Source organism: Barbus barbus, assembly GCF_936440315.1.
Source record: "Barbus barbus genome assembly, chromosome: 31".
Classification (NCBI taxonomy): Eukaryota; Metazoa; Chordata; class Actinopteri; order Cypriniformes; family Cyprinidae; genus Barbus; species Barbus barbus.
This window is the reverse complement of record NC_136759.1, coordinates 10,839,559-10,857,593: the sequence shown is the minus strand read 5'-3', so window position 1 is coordinate 10,857,593 and position 18,035 is coordinate 10,839,559. Positions and strand designations below refer to the sequence as shown.

Here is an 18,035-nt window from a genome sequence, read left to right as displayed (position 1 = left end):
TACAAAATCAGCAGGGGATCAAGTAATTTTTTTTCTATATATTTAAACAATGTGATTATCACTATTGTTTCCACTTCATACAGTAGTAAATTAAATTAATTAACTTAACATCAAACCTCCTATAGAACCAAGTATTTTACCCAATTTTACCTAAAGTAAATTTCTGAGTAATCTTTAGTTTTGAGTCAGTGAAAACGGCCTCTTTTTTATGAGCACAGTTGCAGCTGTGGTTGTCTCTAAGGTGTTTGAACCTATAGAGGCAGGTGTGTGGTGGTTTCTGTTACATGGGACTCTGGCTACAGCCGCTAAGTGTGTTCCAGCCAGGGTTGCCATAGCGGCGGAACAGACGCCCCCATGAGAAAGAGTCCAGACTCCCTCGCCATGATGACCAGTGTCTATTTATAGATGGCACTGTTTATTGCAGTGGGAGCATTACGGCAATAAAGGGATGTCACGTCTGAAACGTCTTTGTCCTGTGAGCGTTGAACATTTTTAGCTTGTTATTTTTAATCCAATTTAATCAGTCTAGTGATGGTAAGATAATGACGGGTGGATGCACTGGCTGGTATTGGAACTGAAAAAGAGAGTGTGGTGGTGTGTTTGTGTACAGTGTTTTTTTTGCACTGTATTTGTAGTTGTTTTACTAACACCACACATACACAGCACACACTTTCATCGCCCACCATTTACAATGAAGTCACACATGGGGATTTCCTTTGCTCTGTTCTCACTTTGCATTCTGCATGCAACGCTCGCTTGCGGACATGAAGGTTTCGAGAAAAATGCTTGCACTTGATTATCAACATGCTTGTTGTACAGATGCTTGTTGTCCCTCATTGCTGTACAGACTTTAGACTTCTGTGGCATCTGACTAGGCACTTTGAAATAGCTATTTTTCTCTGAAGTTTTTTTTTTCGTGACTGACGTCATCCTGTTTTTCCACTGCAAAGGATTTTAACCTACAAGGAGCTTCATGTTAAGTTAATAAGAAAGGTTAATTTCTCATCCTTTGAAGGTATAAAAACTCAGAGCATAAATGGTGTTAATTTAAAAAGCAAACAGATGGCTCAATGAGTTGTCTCTCACAGCAGTTGTTACACCAGTCTAAGCCTGTGTGTGTGTGTGTGTGTGTGTGTGTGTGTGTGTGTGTGTGTGTGTGATCGCGATCGCCATCTACAGGTGAAGCTGGTGAAGTACATCAGTAAACAGTTAGAGTGGAAGCAGAGTGTTCCAGAGAGAGACAGACCCCTGGCGCTGGACTCTTACCCACAACTCACAGACTGGCTGTACACCATCAACCTCCAGCCAGAGCTCATAGAGGTACCAATATTTGTGTTTGTACTCAATGTCTTTGCTTCTTAGTTCCTTTATTGTCTGTATTTCCCTGCTTCATGACCTGTATTCAGTTAATGGGCCATTTTAGGTATTAGATTTTTGTTTTGTTCAGTATTTTATTTTATTATCTCTTGCGAGACGTTTGATCTATTTTACTTAGATTAACCATTTTTAGGAGTGCAAAAACATTATCAAACTAGTTAGAATGTCAGCTCTTTTGTGTTATTTTATTTTACTTTATTACTTTATTTGTTTTGTTAATGTGTTTTTATTTTGTGTTATTTCATTTGTTTTGTTTTGTTCATTTTAAGGTTTTGTTTTACGTATATACGTGACAGATTCGGACAGGAGAGGGAAGATGTTTTGCTTGCTTGCTGCTGAGAGTCTCTGTGGTGTTTCAGTCCTCTGTGGATTCACACACCTGATCCCACTCCAAAGCTCAGAATGTGCAGCGTCAGCCACTATGTCAAAAACTCTCTCATCAGTCTATTTTTAGTCTCCAAAAGGGGTCTCTCTTTCTCTCTCTCTCTCTCTCTCTCTCTGCCCACCACCCCATACTGTCATATACACAAAGCTGACCAGAACAGCACTGCATTCATGACTGCCTGGCAAATGCGCAGACTTGTTTGTCCTCATTAGGCACAGAAACAGACAACACAGGGAAATAAGCAACATATGCCTCTGATTAATTGACTGCTTCACTTCGGTCACTGCGGTAGGACAGCATGTTTTTTGTGTGTTTTTTATTGTCTCCTCCAGTTTTCCTCTCTTCGATGTCCCAAAATACTTGCCTTGTCATTGTATATTCGCAACAGTCCATTATGTCTGTCTGCATCAGCCTGTGGCCAGGTTTTGCTTCAGGGCCCAGATTTTACATTTGACATAAGTGATGACCCACTACAATTTGTTAATATTACTTATTAAATTAATAATTAAAGAAAAATAAAATCACTAACAATACAAACATATTGTGGTCATCATAAACTGCTTGTATTGTGAAATAAATTTATTTTAGTGTAGTCTGGATTATATTTATTTTACTTTATTATTTTTTTTCTTTTCCTTTTTTTTAGTTTTTTTTAGTTACACATGTTGTCATATTGATGTGTGATGATAAGCCTAATTATTTAACCTAAATATGCAGTATTTTATTTTATTTGTTCTTTTTTGTTCTTATTTTATTTATTTATTTTTAACTTATTTTCATTTTGCATTGTTTATTCCTATAACCTGAGACCCAATTTTGAGTCGTGACCGATCACTTGACAATCTCTGCTCTAACTCAGTAAGTTTGTTCTCTAACGTGTTACACCAGGCTGCTACAGTGTGATTCAGGGGGCAGGAATGCATGCATGTGGCAGGACACACACGTGGGCAGCCGGCCCCTCGGAGAGGACAGCAGGGAATCCAGTTGCCCCAGTGCATCACAGTATAATGGGATAGTGCTTTCTCAGGAAAAGCAGAGGAATGCTATTTCTCCTGTGGGCAGGCAAGATGGGACTGGGGCCAGTGTGGTTGTATTTGCATGATTAGACATTTTAGGGAAGCATGTTCCAATGAAGATGTTTTACATACATGTAAGTTCTGATGCATCTACAGAAATACCAGGAAACACCTGTTTTCTCAGTTATAGCTACTGCTTTGTGTGCATTTGTTTACTTTACAGTTACTAGGAATGGAGATCTAGGGAACTATCATCATACTGTGACTGATGCATATCTGTTACAAAAAACAAACAAAAAACATCTGTTATCATACCCTTCATATCTGATCATGTTCAATCATTCTGATTTCTTTACATTTAGGTCACACCTAAATGTCTGAACGTCGTTGCATTGCATAACTAGATATCAAACACAAGTAGCAACTGTAAACTTATGATGCCATCACTTGTTTTATAACTAACTTCACTATTGTATTTTTAACCAACTAGTCTTTACTGTTTGTATGAAGTCGGTTTTGCTTGAAGGAGTGCTTATGCTATATTTCTTTGTTACTATGGTTTGGAAAATAATGTAATGCAGAAACCATTCCTTCATTCCTTCCTTCCAAACTTCCATTATACTGTAAGCACGATCGCTTTTAGTTTCACTTTCACTTTAGAGATTCGCGATTGCACGTACTCTGTATATACTATGGAGCGGCAGTACTTACCACACATTCAGGATCTGTAAATCATTTGCCATCATCCTCAGTCATCTCTACTTTCTCTGTTTATGTGGTAAGTGAAATCTTATGTACTGTAATGTAACAGGCTATACCGCTAGCAAGGAGCTAACCATGTCCCTTTAGTGGCTCGCGTTATTTTATTACAACGCTTTCCGTGCCTTTCTGAATACAGACACCAACCCATCCCTGCACATCACATCTCAGGTTCGGTTGGCGACTAGCATAGAACATGGGTGGGTATATGCAAATGTTTGGGGCGTAACTATTAGTGATCCCGACTGCAACGTCAGAGTCTGTGTTATGTTCTGATTCGCCTATTTTTCAGTGGTCTTTTGCATTCACGAGATTTACATAAGGAGGAGGAAACAATGGTGTTTGAGGCTCACAGTATGTCATTTCCATTTACAGAACTGTTATTCTGCCAAAGTAAATATAGTTTTCCATTCTATGGCACCTTTAAAATCGAAATATTAAATTCAAAATTTTAACTAAATAAAACAAAAATAGAAATGTTGCCTTGACTTTAAATTGGAGCAATAAAATACCATATCTGGAAATAAATGAAAACTAAAACTGAGCTAAAAATAATACTGAAATAAAAGTAAATTAATCATCAATAAAATCAAATTAAATTAAACTACAATTAAAACAACTGAAAATATAAAATAAAAGCTAATTCAAAATATGAATAAAAACCATAATAGTATATAAATAATACTAAAAGAACACTGATCCATAATATGCGTATCTGTTGTCCGTGAGTCAGTAAGTATCAACTGATGTCAATGCTGACGTCTTTACACATAATTGTTTTTTTTTTTATTGTGACTCATTCCTTGATGTTCCCAGCTGCCTCTGTGATGGGGTTTCCCATTGCTCAATAAGAGTGAGAGAGTGGATCAACAGCCATGACCCACCATTCAAATTTGTGTTTTTTTTTTTGTTTAGTTTGTTCCTGTTGCTGTATTTTGTCATATTTTGGACCGCAAGTCGCTTATGGAATATAATGCTTAATTTAAATCAACCAGGGTTTGGAGCATTTGAGTTTAGGCAGTCCACAACATGCCAGCATGTGTTATTGAGTAAGTCTAAAGGGCACAGGCAGGAGTGGTTGTGGTTGAGTCATACTTTTTTGTGGGTCACATCCTGTGGATCTACCAGTGGCCTTTCTTAAGGCAAAGATAAAGAGAAAGAGATAGAAAGAAAAAGAGTCTGTGACAAATGCAATCTCACCCAAACCTCTGTTTCCTGTGCTGTAGCCCCTCTCGCGCTCTCCTTTGTTCCTCTGATGTGGCCTCTCTTTCGGCCCAGGATGAGCACTCATGCACAAAATGTATGGTGACAGGTCAAAGAAGGACTTAGGCCAGCCTAACCCTCATTAATCTCTGTTTCACACAGTCAAAAGACATCCTGCTCAGTTAATGGCCTCATAAATGAGTCTTTTTTTGTAGAACAGTGGAATTTGTGTAGTATCAGTGATGTCTGCTCAGTTAGTGGGTATGCAGCTGACATTAGAGAGATGCAAAATTGCATATTTTTAAAGCTGAATAGACAGTGGGTTGCCTAAAAGAGTAGTTCAATAAACTTACTTAAGGAAATCCTGTATAATAAGGTTGGTTGCAGTTTAACTGACCACAATCAGAAGCATTTTTTGAGGGATTTTACACAAGAGGAACAGATTGGATCAGAATGCAGGGTCTTGAAAGACACTTGAATTATTTTACTGAAATTTAGCATTTTTTAGAAGTGCAAAACTATAAAAAATAAAAGTAAGAAAACATTGCCAAACTAGTATATAGAACAGCAAGTCAGTTTTATTTTATTTATTTTTATTTATTTATTCTGTGGAAAAATTGTTGAAATTGTCACTGTGCCAGAAAATAACATGTTTTCTCATCAAAAACACTGGTGATCACCGGCTATGTGTTTATTTTTTTATTAATACATTTTTTAAAAATGTAAAAAAAAAAAAAAAAAATTGTTTGGTCAAATAAAAGTTTTTAAAAAGTGTCTTTTACATTTAATTTTTCTTCAGAGCGATTTTATTTAATGTTATATCTGGGAGGAATTGTAATGAAGTTGTGCCACTGTTGTTGAAATAACTACTTTTTCCCGTAAAAATGCTCTAATTGAACATTTATGGTGTTTAGGTGCAAGCTTAGTTTTTTTTTTCCTAAATAGAAAAGCTATACTAATTTGACTAACATATAAGTTGCTATTCATGCCTTTGGTTTTATATATATATATATATATATATATATATATATATATAGTTTCATGATGCCCCTGAGTTAACCATCATGACCCATCCTCAGTTGAGAGAAGGGATGTTAATCTGCACACAGTAAACCAAATGCCTGTATTGGTGACCATGTGCTTTTAGGAGGAGTGTCCAGAGCTGTGGAGAGATTTCCCAGGCATGTTAACAGGAAGGAAAGAGGGAAAGAAGGGAGGGACAGTGGGGAAAGGGAGGAGGGACAGGACAAGTAGGAGGGGAAGTTTGGGTTAGAAGGGAGCAGCTCTCACAGCGTGACTGACTTGTCTCCTCTGACTTTGAGGAGAGACTTTGGTTTGTTGTTTCTGGGCTATGAGATTTAGTAAAGGACAACTTCAGTGAAAAATCTCTCATGGTATAGTAAGCTTGACTGCTTCATATTTTACAGTCTCATTTTAAGACTTTGTCGACTGTGTTTTGTTTTTTATGTTTGTCGGTTTCCTGCCTGCATGCGAGCCTCTGTGGTCATAGAAAGTCTGCAAACGGAATTACCAGTGGCAGATATCTGCTAATGCTATGTTTGAACACATCAGGCTCATGTCAGACTCACAAGCTTGTGAGGAAATTCCTCGTTTGCCATTTGTTTGAGATACTTATCAACTTGAAATTCCACTGAAGAGCTTTGTTGAGGGCGGCTTGGTGATTTTTATCTGTTTACTTCATTTGTAAGCATCCACTGTCACACTTTTTCTGTTGGACTGTAGCTTCATGTGAAGCTTTACTGACAGAGCCAGCAGTAACTGTCACTGATGAGGACTTATTTGTTTGGGGAGCTCACCTGGGTGATTTTAATTCTGTGCAGGTTTGCTTGTTTTCCTGGAAGCTAGCGTAATGCTGCGTCTTGCTTTTATGTTCAGAGCATCACTCCCTGTGTTACATCAGCTCATAAACTCAGGTAGAAGGCATGTTCAGACATCACCTCGGTATCTGTATGTGTCATTTCACCTGCTCTCTGCCCCAGCTTGTCTGTTTTAGCACAGTAATTCACGTACTTATTAACTTGGACGTACACATGCCGTATAGAGTGATCAAGAGGTGCATTTTACATCCTCCTTTTCTGAATGACAGAACTGAGAATAAACATGAATAATATTTCCAGTAGAGGCTATTCATGTTACTGTATGTTTGTGTAGAGATTATGCTTATTGGTTTGATCTATACTCTGCTTAAGTTAATATTTGTTTCGTGTTCTTTCAGCTGTAGGCTAAATGAGTGGATGATGTTGTCTTGTGTTTATTGAGAAGAGATCTGTGCTCTTAATTCTGATCTCTGGCTCTTGTTCAAAAAGGAAGTCTCCATGAGGATGCTGGGAGATTTCCCTTCCCCTGAGTGTCATGCATGTCATTTCGAAGACCGTTTAACTTGTTTATGATGTGCTGTATTACACACACCCACCTCATACGAACACAATTACGTGTAAATGGGGAAATACCTTCTTTTTATTTTTTGCTTTTGAATATCACTTTTATTTAGTAAATATTTTCAATTTGTTTCAATTATTTTTTTTAACAAAACAATAAAAATTACTGACTAAATACATTTTAAATATATAAAAAATATATTTCAGTCATTCCATGTCAAATCAACCAAATTTCAAAAACGCCCCGAGCTCGTATTTTTGATTTTGCTAAGTTTTTTTTTTCTTTTTTCTTTTCTTTTCCTGAATGCCAATGATGACAAGTTGGGGGAAAATAGGGAAATGGGGAAAGTTTTTTTTATTTTTCCCCACAAAAATTTGTATGGCTGTAGCTCAGAAAGTATTAAACATCTCTTTGTATCCTTTTTAAAGTCTTTTTTTGGTATCCTTATTTTAAAACCAATATAATGTTTGCTTCCAGAGACATTGCAGGGATCTCAATATGAATCCATGAATAAATAAAAAAAAATGTGGGTCACTTTGCAAATTTGCATACTGATGATACTTTTTTTTTTCTTTTAAAGAGGAATAGCTGAATAATTATATGAATGTTTATATATTCTTTTGTATTGTTTGTATACAATTATAATATTTGCTTTATTATGGCTTCTATTTTTATATTTTTAGTTAATTTTCATTTTTCAGTTATTTCAAGTGCTTTTGACATTTTTATTAGGATTTTAAAAAAAATATTTCTGCAATGTGTAAAAAAAAAAAAAAAAAAAAAAAAAGTTGAGCTAACTTAAAAGTTTAAGGCAACCAGCTTCAGCAGATTTTTGAGTTTTCTCAACTTACAGTGGTGTGAAAAAGTGTTGGCCCCCCTCCTGATTTTTTATTTTTTTACATGTTTGTCACACATTAATGTTTCAGATCATCAAACAAATTTAAATATTAATCAAAGATAACACAAGTAAACACAACATGCAGCTTTTAAATGAAGGGTTTTTTTTTATGAAGGGAAAACAAAATCCAAACCCACATGGCCCTGTGTGAAAAAGTGCTTGCCCCTGACCTGCCTGACAAAGTGAAGTAGACCAAAAGATCCTCAAAAGTTGAGATCCAAAGAAATTCAGGAACAAATGAGAAAGAAAGTAATTGAGATCTATCAGTCTGAAAAAGGTTATAAAGCCATTTCTAAAGCTTTGGGACTCCAGCGAACCACAGTGAGAACCATTATCCACAAATGGAGAAAACATGGAACAGTGGTGAACCTTCCCAGGAGTGGCCGGCCAACCAAAATTACCCCAAGAGCGCAGTGACGAGTCATCCAAGAGGTCACAAAAGACCCCACAACAACATCTAAAGAACTGCAGGCCTCACTTGCCTCAGTTAAGGTCAGTGTTCATGACTTCACCATAAGAAAGAGACTGGGCAAAAATGGCCTGCATGGCAGAGTTCCAAGACGAAAACCGCTGCTGAGCAAAAAGAACATGAAGGCTCGTCTCAGTTTTGCCAGAAAACATCTTGATGATCCCCAAGACTTTTGGGAAAATACTCTGTGGACTGACGAGACAAAAGTTGAACTTTTTGGAAGGTGTGTGTCCCATTACATCTGGCGTAAAAGTAACACAGCATTTCAGAAAAAGAACATCATACCAACAGTAAAATATGGTGGTGGTAGTGTGATGGTCTGGGACTGTTTTGCTGCTTCAGGAACTGGAAGACTTGCTGTGATAAATGGAACCATGAATTCAGCTGTCTACCAAAAACTCCTGAAGGACAATGTCCGGCCATCTGTTCGTGACCTCAAGCTGAAGTGAACTAGGGTTCAGCAGCAGGACAATGATCCAAAACACACCAGCAAATCCACCTCTGAATGGCTGAAGAAAAACAAAATGAAGACTTTGGAGTGGCCTAGTCAAAGTCCTAACCTGAATCCTATTGAGATGCTGTGGCATGACCTTAAAAAGGCGGTTCATGCTCGAAAACCCTCCAATGTGGCTGAATTACAACAATTCAGCCAAGATGAGTGGGCCAAAATTCCTCCACAGCGCTGTAACAGACTCATTGCAAGTTATCGCAAACGCTTGATTGCAGTTGTTGCTGCTAAGAGTGGCCCAACCAGTTATTAGGTTTAGGGGGCAAGCACTTTTTCACACAGGGCCATGTGGGTTTGGATTTTGTTTTCCCTTCATAATAAAAAACCCCTTCATTTAAAAACTGCATGTTGTGTTTACTTGTGTTATCTTTGATTAATATTTAAATTTGTTTGATGATCTGAAACATTAAAGTGTGACACATGCAAAAAAAATAAAAAAAATCAGGAAGGGGGCCAACACTTTTTCACACCACTGTATTTTTTAGGAAATTTCTCAACTTTTTGTTGTATAAACTTAAAACAAGCAGTTGAGAACTCAAAAATCTGCTGAAGCTGGTTGCTGTAAACTTTTAAGTTTGGCCAACTTTTTTTTTTACAGTGTGTTTAACTTTAGTTTATTTCTATTTTGTTTTAGTTAAAAATAACAACACTGATATATTATATATTGCAACCTTTAGTTCTGGTTCTATCATTTGATTTATGACAGTGAATAGTGTGAAATTAAAGTTTTTTTTTTTTGTTTTTGTTTTTTTTTTTGCGCATGGAATAAAGAGTGTTGGAGATGGAAAATTTTATCGGAAATTCAGAGTCTCTGAGTTTTCTCTCAATTCAGGGTCACTCAGGGAGGGACTATTTGGGAAATGGAAAATCTTTCACAACGTTTAATTATCAGCTGTGTCCTTGAAGTGTATCTTATATAGTTGTGTGTGAAAAATACACACACATATCCCTGCTATCAGTAAACACAGCAGCGGTTGTAAGATTCCCCTGGACCAGACACACAAATATTGCTGTTCACCTCATTGGTCCATTTTGTTCATGTTTAGCAACATTTGACTCCACAATCTCAAACTGCTTTACGTTGCTGTGTGCTATATAATCAAAACTCTGTGTTGATGAATCTTATTCACCCCATTTTATCTGTCGATAGGCTTTATGTACCTCCCTTGATCCTTTAGACCAAAGAGCCTCATGTGTCCTGTTATCTATTCATTTGCCATGGAGACTACACTGACCACAACTACACACTACCACAACTGTTGCTGGGTAGCTTCTCAGTCATGCATTTGAGTAAGAGTGTGTGTGTTTTGGGTGAGAATTGAAATATGGCAGGGAGATGCCAAAGAATGCAGGAATGTTGTAGGGTGGAGGAATGGAACAGAGACAGGCGGACAGAGAAAGAAAACTGGTATCTGGACATTGGCTCAGTCTGGTGCCATGAGATGCCAGCAGTCTTAGTGGCGGCGGGGGGATTCCAGGGGGCTTTATCACCTAATCTTTCTCTAATTGGTATATAGACTCCATTCTGTCTGTCTACAGCCACAGACATACCATAGACTCTGGTCAAATACTGACCAAATAAGATAATACTGAGTCATTGAGTCAGTGCTATCAGTTTAGATGTATGATGTTGAATAATGCACAATTTTTCACCAGTGTCCCTTTCTGCATATACCATGATTAATGTTTCCTTCTGTCTTCCAGGCAGTCCCTGTGAAGCTGTCTCTGGATGCTCTGCTGCAAATGTCCAGTGCACAGGTGGAAGACACCATGAAAAGACTGGGCTCTAGCAGTGAGGAGTGTTCCCGCATCACCGCTGCCCTCTCCTGTCTCAAGAGCGCTACTGACACGGGTGACTGCTGACTCCTGCCTCCTTACACTCTTCAAAAACACTAAGACTGCGTCCCAATGTGCATAGTATACTATCCATCCTAAATTCTATGTGATAGTAGTAATTTTCAATACTATTTAGGGGTGGATAATATGCACATTGGGACGCAGGGTAAGACTTCCTGCTCTAGGCTCAGATTTTAGCTGTTGGCCATTTTACTATTTTAGCATATAGACTAGCATATGAAGTCTACAGTAATGCAAGTAAAAAAAAAAACTAAACAAATTAGTAAAAAAAACAAACACTTTTTTTTAAAATGCAAGGATGCATTTTATAATGACCAAATCAGAATATTATGATCGTTTTTGAAGGATCATGTGACACTGGAGAGGAGACTGAAGTAAAGCTGAAAATTCAACTTTGCCATTACAGGAATAAATTACATTTTAATATGTAGTAAAATGCATGATGATGAGATATTTATGAATTGATATTTGACAACCATATATGGCGGCACACAAAGTTTTCCAGACCATCGCCAATGGCAGCAAGATTTTAAATTATTATCACAAAAGTTTAATTTTGATTTCATTTGTGAACAGCGGTTGTTATTGTTAACTGAAAAGGTAAAATACTTTTCATTCATTTAATTTAATATAATAAAATATAAACTTGAAAACATCAAATTAAAAAAAATAAAAATAAATATTGCTTGAAGTACTAAAAATTCTAAAACTAAAACTTAAATAAGTCAATTAAAACTAAATAGAAATATAGAAAATTAATAAAAATGACATGCACAAAATTACTATAACTTAAATTAAAACAAAAAATATATAAATAAAGCTCATTCAAAATATTAATAAATACTATAAAATTATATAAATAATACAAAAATTCTACTGGTAAGCAATCACTTTAATTAAGGTCTGGAGCCCAGCACTGATCATCCACCTTCTTCTGAATTGTCTCTCACTCTGTGTTTTAGGTGCAGCAATTAAGAAAGAGGGCATCCCGTGGATAGCAGAGCCCGCTCACCGTGACCATACCTCTGTTGACCCGCTATCTTGTTCTATGCGTGCACCTCAGTCTTGCAGTCCCAGCCCAACCAGCTGGCCCCCTCCTTCTGCCCTGCCTGCCCCTCGTTCCTGTGTCTCTGTTTCTGCTCTACCTTCAACGGACTTCCCTACAATCGTCCACCCTCACTGCGATGGGCTGACGGACCCTTTTACATCCTCCCCGCAGCTGAACCGCTGCGCCCCCAGACTGCTGTCCACCCCTCCAGCCACACCACCACAGAGAAGGTATGGCAAACTAAAGCCCCCACGAACTCCACCACCTCCACCCCGTAAGCTGCTAAACCTCCTGCCCAACATCACCCTCACACGCAGCAAGAGCCAGAGCCAACTGGCCAACCGGATCGATGACCCTACACCCAACAAGTAAGTTCAGCACTGAATAATATGTTATTTATGGATGTATTACTTCATGAATGATGATCTCTTCTCAGAGTTTGCTTTGAAAATGTTTATTTTGACAGCTGAATGATGTCAATGTCAAGTATGACAGTATTGATTTACGTGAGTCTGCTGCTGGGTTTATGGTGTCTTTAAAAGGGACTAGGGTCTAGATTGAAGCAAGTTTTGCTATTTTACCATTGCAAATATTTGACTGCAAACTAGACATGCATTTCAGAAATTGCTGAACTGTTCAAAAAGTTTAGATCAGAAGAAAAGTTACTGTTCAAAAGTTTAGATCCTGAAAAATGTTTTTTTTTTCTCTCTCTTATGTTCACCAAGGCTGCATTTATTTGATAAATATAATATTGTGAAATATTATTACAATTTAATATTACTGTTTCCCATTTTTAAATATTTAAAAATGTAATTTATTCCTTGATGCAACGCTGAATTTTCAGCAGCCATTCCTCCAGTCTTCAGTGTCACATGATCCTTCTTCAGAAATCATTATACTAAGCTGATTTTCTGCTCGAGTAACATTTCTGATTATTTTCAATGTTGAAAACAATGTTTTTACTATGTAATAATTTTGTGGAAGCTGTGATAAATTTCTATTCAGCATTCTTTGATTAATAGAGCGTTCAAAAGAATGCCATTCATTTAAAAATAGAAATCTTTTGTAACATTAGAAATGTCCTTACTGTCATCAAGTGAGTGCATCCTTGCTGAATATAAGTATTAATTTCTTATAAAATAAAGCACTGACACTAAACTTTCAAATGGTAGTGTATAGAAAAACCAATTACAATTCAGTGTATAAATATAATGAAGCTGTCATCGCTGTTTGACCCTTAGCCTGCATTATGTGTTGTTGTTTTTCACTCTTCCTGATGCAACCTAATACTGTATAAGCATGATGTCCGATTCTCAGAAACACTTACCTCATGATAAAGTCATACAGTAATGCACTGAGATGATGGGAATGGAATATATTCATCTGAAGGGTGTAGATAAAATCTGAAGCATAAGCGAGGCTTCTTCAAACCATAAGATTAGTGCAAGTGTTAACGGCAACATACAGACTTGAAACTGCACAGAAATATACTGTATGCTGACATTTCATTTTAAACTTGACTAAGAATTTACAGACTTTTAATACACTCATCACAATTTCATGGTTTGAAATGAATATTCTGTCATCGTATTTAGTATTAATATTAGTTACCCTCATGTTGCCTCAAACCTGACTTTGATTCCTCAATGCTGGTTGGATTTTTTCATACAGTTACAATGAATTGCACCGGAGTTCAAATTTCAAAAATGATGCAAAATTACCATTAAATATCATAAATGGGATCCATATGATTTGTGCATTTTATTCCAAGTCTTCAAAATCCATATGACACATTTGTGTGATATTTTTATTTACATAATATATATGCGTGCTGTGTATATTTATGTATATATAAATACAAACACATGCATGTATTTATATATCCTGTAATATAAAATACAAGAATATAAATATATAAATCTATATGCATGTAAATATTTCCAAAATATATACTGTATGTGTGTGTATTTATATATACAAAATAAATATAAACAGTACACATACATATATTATGTAAACAACAACTTTTATTCTGGATGCGATTATTCGCAGATAATCGTTTGACAGCACTACAAAAAATTATAAATTACAGTTTGCATAAAGCTATCGAATGGTTTAAGAATTTTTAATATAGCAATAAAGTCATATGGAAGATTTTTATGATACTTTCATGTTGTTTTTTTTTGCATTTGACTTCCCTATTCCTCATTCAGTTTAATTACACTAAGAAAATTGAACAGGATATAAAAAAAAAATTGACCATTTGTGCTCCACAGAGTCTCACAGGTTTGAAACAGGAAATAAATAATGATAACATGTTGCATCTTTGCCACATTGCATGTAAAATGAGCAGGATGCTGACTCTATAAATCCAGCCGATTTTTGTTATACATTGCACAACATTTGCTACTCGTAACAACATGTTGCCTAGCTCAGCAAAAATTTGGAATGATTTTTAGCCCTGCAGCATAAATAAAGAAGTCCTTCTTAGACAAAATGTTCTACATATTCTCTTAGCTCCCACTGTTCATATGTGTACCATACTGTGTTGACCTGCCCAGTGTGTGTTTGGTCTGTGGGAGTGGACTGCTGTGACATCTGAGATCACTGATGGCCCAGTTCCAGGCAGGTTTTAGAGAGTAGTTCAACACTCCCCGTCCTTCCGCCCCTTCACGTAGCCCCAGTGTTTCCCGTTAGCACAAGGCCGAGGTCAGACCCCTTCTCAGACTCGCTGGCGTCCAGTGCTTGATCATTCCCGCTCCTCTGAGCCTATAAGCGTCCACAGGATTGGAGCTCCTCCTCATAATATGTGTGTGAACTGAAGTCCACCACAAAAACTCCCTGCCTGTGAAGCTACACGCCTGCATTTGCACCACGTTTTTGAAATATTTGTGGTGGACAAGCTGCAGATGTGTGTTTATTTAAAGTACTATAGAAATATTTCTTGCTGGGAGGTGCGGAGTAGGTCATTATGAGAGCTTTCTCGGAATTATGATTGGCTGCATTGTAATAATTCCAATGCAAGGTTGCGGGCGATGATTCTTAATGATTTAGGTTAAATTGTATATCCTTTTTGTTTTACACAAGTTCATATTAAATGGTTCTGCAGTGTAAAAATTATTGTTTTATGTTCAAATGTTCCATTCATGTAGTAATATAAGGTCATAAACGCTGAATGCCAAAGTAAGTTTTAATAATTAAATTACAATATTTAATTGTTATTATAATGATAACTATTTATTGTTCTAATTGATTATTTTAATTATTAATTATTTTATCATTTAATTTACAAAAACACCAAAATGCTATTTAAATGGAGTATAGCATATCACACTAATGTCAACTACCAAGATATTGATTGTTGACTTGTGCCCTTTTGCCTGCAAGGAGCGGGAAGAAAAACAAGCCGCTTCTGAACGTGCAGGTAAACGGTGGAGGAAACGGCTGGGAAGACTCGCCCTCACGGTCACCACTGTTGTCTGCTCGTTCCCCCTGCATCCTACCAAACACCCCCAGTCACCTAGGAGGACCTGCGGGTGTAAGAAGTAAGTGCTTTTTAGTAAAAGAAAGTTTGTGTGTCCAAAACCTAGTGAGCTCCCTACCTAGATAACATTTTCAGGCATCATACTGTAGGTGCACTTCAGGTGAAAAGGCTACAGTTAGACATCTGCGTTATGTTTGCTAATGAAATATGTTGATTTGGCTAAATCAGCTTTACACATACTGTTCATTCCCAGAATGCACTGCAGTGAAAAATTCATCCTGTCAACTCTAAAGCTAAGTGATGCTAATGCCAAACTCAATTTTAATTAATTTTGAGTACAATCTGTTTTTCTTTAACATCATATAGATAATGTTGCATCCCACGGAAGCTCTCCGCTAATCATGAGGAAGGATATTGGTCTGGATGTCACACACAGGTACTGACCATTGAACTTTTGCTTGTTTTCATTCTTACATCCGGGTTTGTCTTTCAGCTTCCAACACAACTGACATTGGCTTTCTTATTGTGCCTCCTTAAAGGTTTTCCACCAAATCCTGGTTGTCTCAGACGTGTCAGGTGTGCAAGAAGAACATGATGTTTGGTGTTAAATGCAAACATTGCAAGTAAGCAAACACAGGATTTTTTTTTTTTAAGGAAAACCACATCTGAGTTCCCAGTATCTTCTTGCTAATGTTTGCGTTCATCTCTTTCAGGGTGAAGTGCCACAATAAATGTACCAAAGAGGCCCCTAAGTGCAGGATTTCATTTGCACAATGTAAGATTTTTTGTACAACATGTAGTATACTGTATATTCAGACAGCTTTGCAGATGATCTAAAGTTCTTTTCTGTTTTTTTTTTTCAGTTCCAAACAAGATCAGAAGAACAGAGTCAGTACCATCAGGTATCAATAACCAGGTGGAGCGACCAACAGAGTCTCAGCAGTACGGAACATTACCGAAGGCAATAAACAAAAAGGCATGTAGCAAATCACACAAACCAGGAAGTTGAGTCACACCATACTAACTTAGTATTATTACTATCTATCTGTCTGTCTGTCTGTCTGTCTATCTATCTATATTCACCATTATTTATATAGTGCTTTTAACAATACAGATGATTTTAACAATCAAAGCACTTTACAGTATCAAATTGGAGGATACAGTGTCAGTAATGTATAATAATACGATTAAACACTCAATTTTCAGTTAAGACATTTCATTATTGAATTCAGAGATGTCTTTGTCTAGATCAGTTTAGTTTAAATAGTATCTGCGAAATCAAATTGACGATAATCACTAATAAATCAGTATAAAAAAATGATAATTTAAAAATAAATGTTATTTAATGTATTTTAATTTTTGCACGTTCATTTAGTGATGCTTGTGAGTACCCAAAAGATTTATTGAAACGCTATTTTATAATATGGCATACTTGTTTCAAACATCCATTTTTATATCCTACATTTTATTTTATGATGCTAGTGACTACCTATAAGATTTGTCATTAAAATGCTATTTTATAAAATGTCTTTATTGATTCAAACATACATTTTTGCACCTTATTAGGTTTTGGTATAAGGTTTTTTTTAAGATTTGTGTCCCTCCCTTCAGGACCACCCTCCATCACTGAGTCACATGGACTCCAGTAGTAACCCCTCCTCCACCACCTCCTCCACCCCCTCCTCACCTGCCCCCTTTGGTCAGAGCAACCCCCCAAGCGCCACCCCACCACCCAACCCTTCCACTAAGGGTCACGTTGACAGTCGGTTTCACTTCCCAGGTTAGTCTTCTTTACACCAATACCATGGGATCTTATTTGTCACCCGCATGTAAACCCATTTAAACTTCTGCACTACAGAATGTCACTCTTTTTTTTTTGTAGCACAGCATTATTAAGCACTCCTTTCTTGTTTCCAATGCTCAGAAAAAAACCTCTTCAAAAATTCACATTAAGTACCTCTCGTTGAGGCATAACAAAGCATAACTAAAACAAGCAAGTTGTTTAACCGGGTCTTTCTCTTTTCCTTGTGGACATTTTGTCTATTTGTCCTACTCAATAGCTGCCTACTACTTTCAACATAGACAACAGTTTGTCTTCCCTGGTGAGTTAACAATCCTCCACACCACAAAACTCTGTTATTTACTCTTCAGTTGTGGTGTCTGAGTGCCTAGTTGAGTTATCACTGATGCTTTGAGACAACTCAACTCTGTTTCCCGATCCTGAGAGCTTATTTATTTATTTTTTTAAGAGTAGTGCTTATGCTGTGGTGTGTCGCCTTCCAGTGGTTATCTAAGGGAATTGCTGTATTTTTTGCAGTATTTTGTGCTTTCAATTCTCTGTGTGCCTCAGGTGCTGTGTATAGAGGACCGCATCACTATTAATATTGCTCAAATCCCTCAACTTTGGCATATACACTGTTCAAAAATCTGGGGATCATTAAAAAAAAAAAAATCTTTGAATATCAATTACATATATATATATATATATATATATATATATATATTAGTAGCAAATTAGCTCAAAGTGAGATGAACATAATTAATCATAACAGATTGTTATCAATCATAAAGTCATCTTCAGGAATTAACTGTAGCATTAATAGTACAATAAAATGATTTGTTCGTCCGTAG

At 36.7% G+C, this 18,035-nt stretch overlaps 1 protein-coding gene across 3 annotated transcripts in view; it reads left to right on the top strand.

Moving 5' to 3' along the window:
- Positions 1-18,035, top strand: part of ksr1b (kinase suppressor of ras 1b) — a 42,153-nt gene that overhangs the window by 16,118 nt on the left and 8,000 nt on the right. The window contains exons 2-11 of one of the 3 annotated variants that reach the window (XM_079388225.1): positions 1,180-1,320; positions 10,720-10,867; positions 11,835-12,288; positions 15,308-15,465; positions 15,771-15,840; positions 15,944-16,027; positions 16,118-16,179; positions 16,268-16,380; positions 17,016-17,184; positions 17,465-17,506. In XM_079388225.1, coding sequence (XP_079244351.1) covers positions 1,180-1,320; positions 10,720-10,867; positions 11,835-12,288; positions 15,308-15,465; positions 15,771-15,840; positions 15,944-16,027; positions 16,118-16,179; positions 16,268-16,380; positions 17,016-17,184; positions 17,465-17,506 — 1,441 coding nt within the window. Of the gene's footprint in view, positions 1-1,179; positions 1,321-6,068; positions 6,135-10,719; positions 10,868-11,834; positions 12,289-15,307; positions 15,466-15,770; positions 15,841-15,943; positions 16,028-16,117; positions 16,180-16,267; positions 16,381-17,015; positions 17,185-17,464; positions 17,507-18,035 lie in introns of those variants that run through there. The other 2 variants (XM_079388227.1, XM_079388226.1) reach the window with 2 other exon arrangements.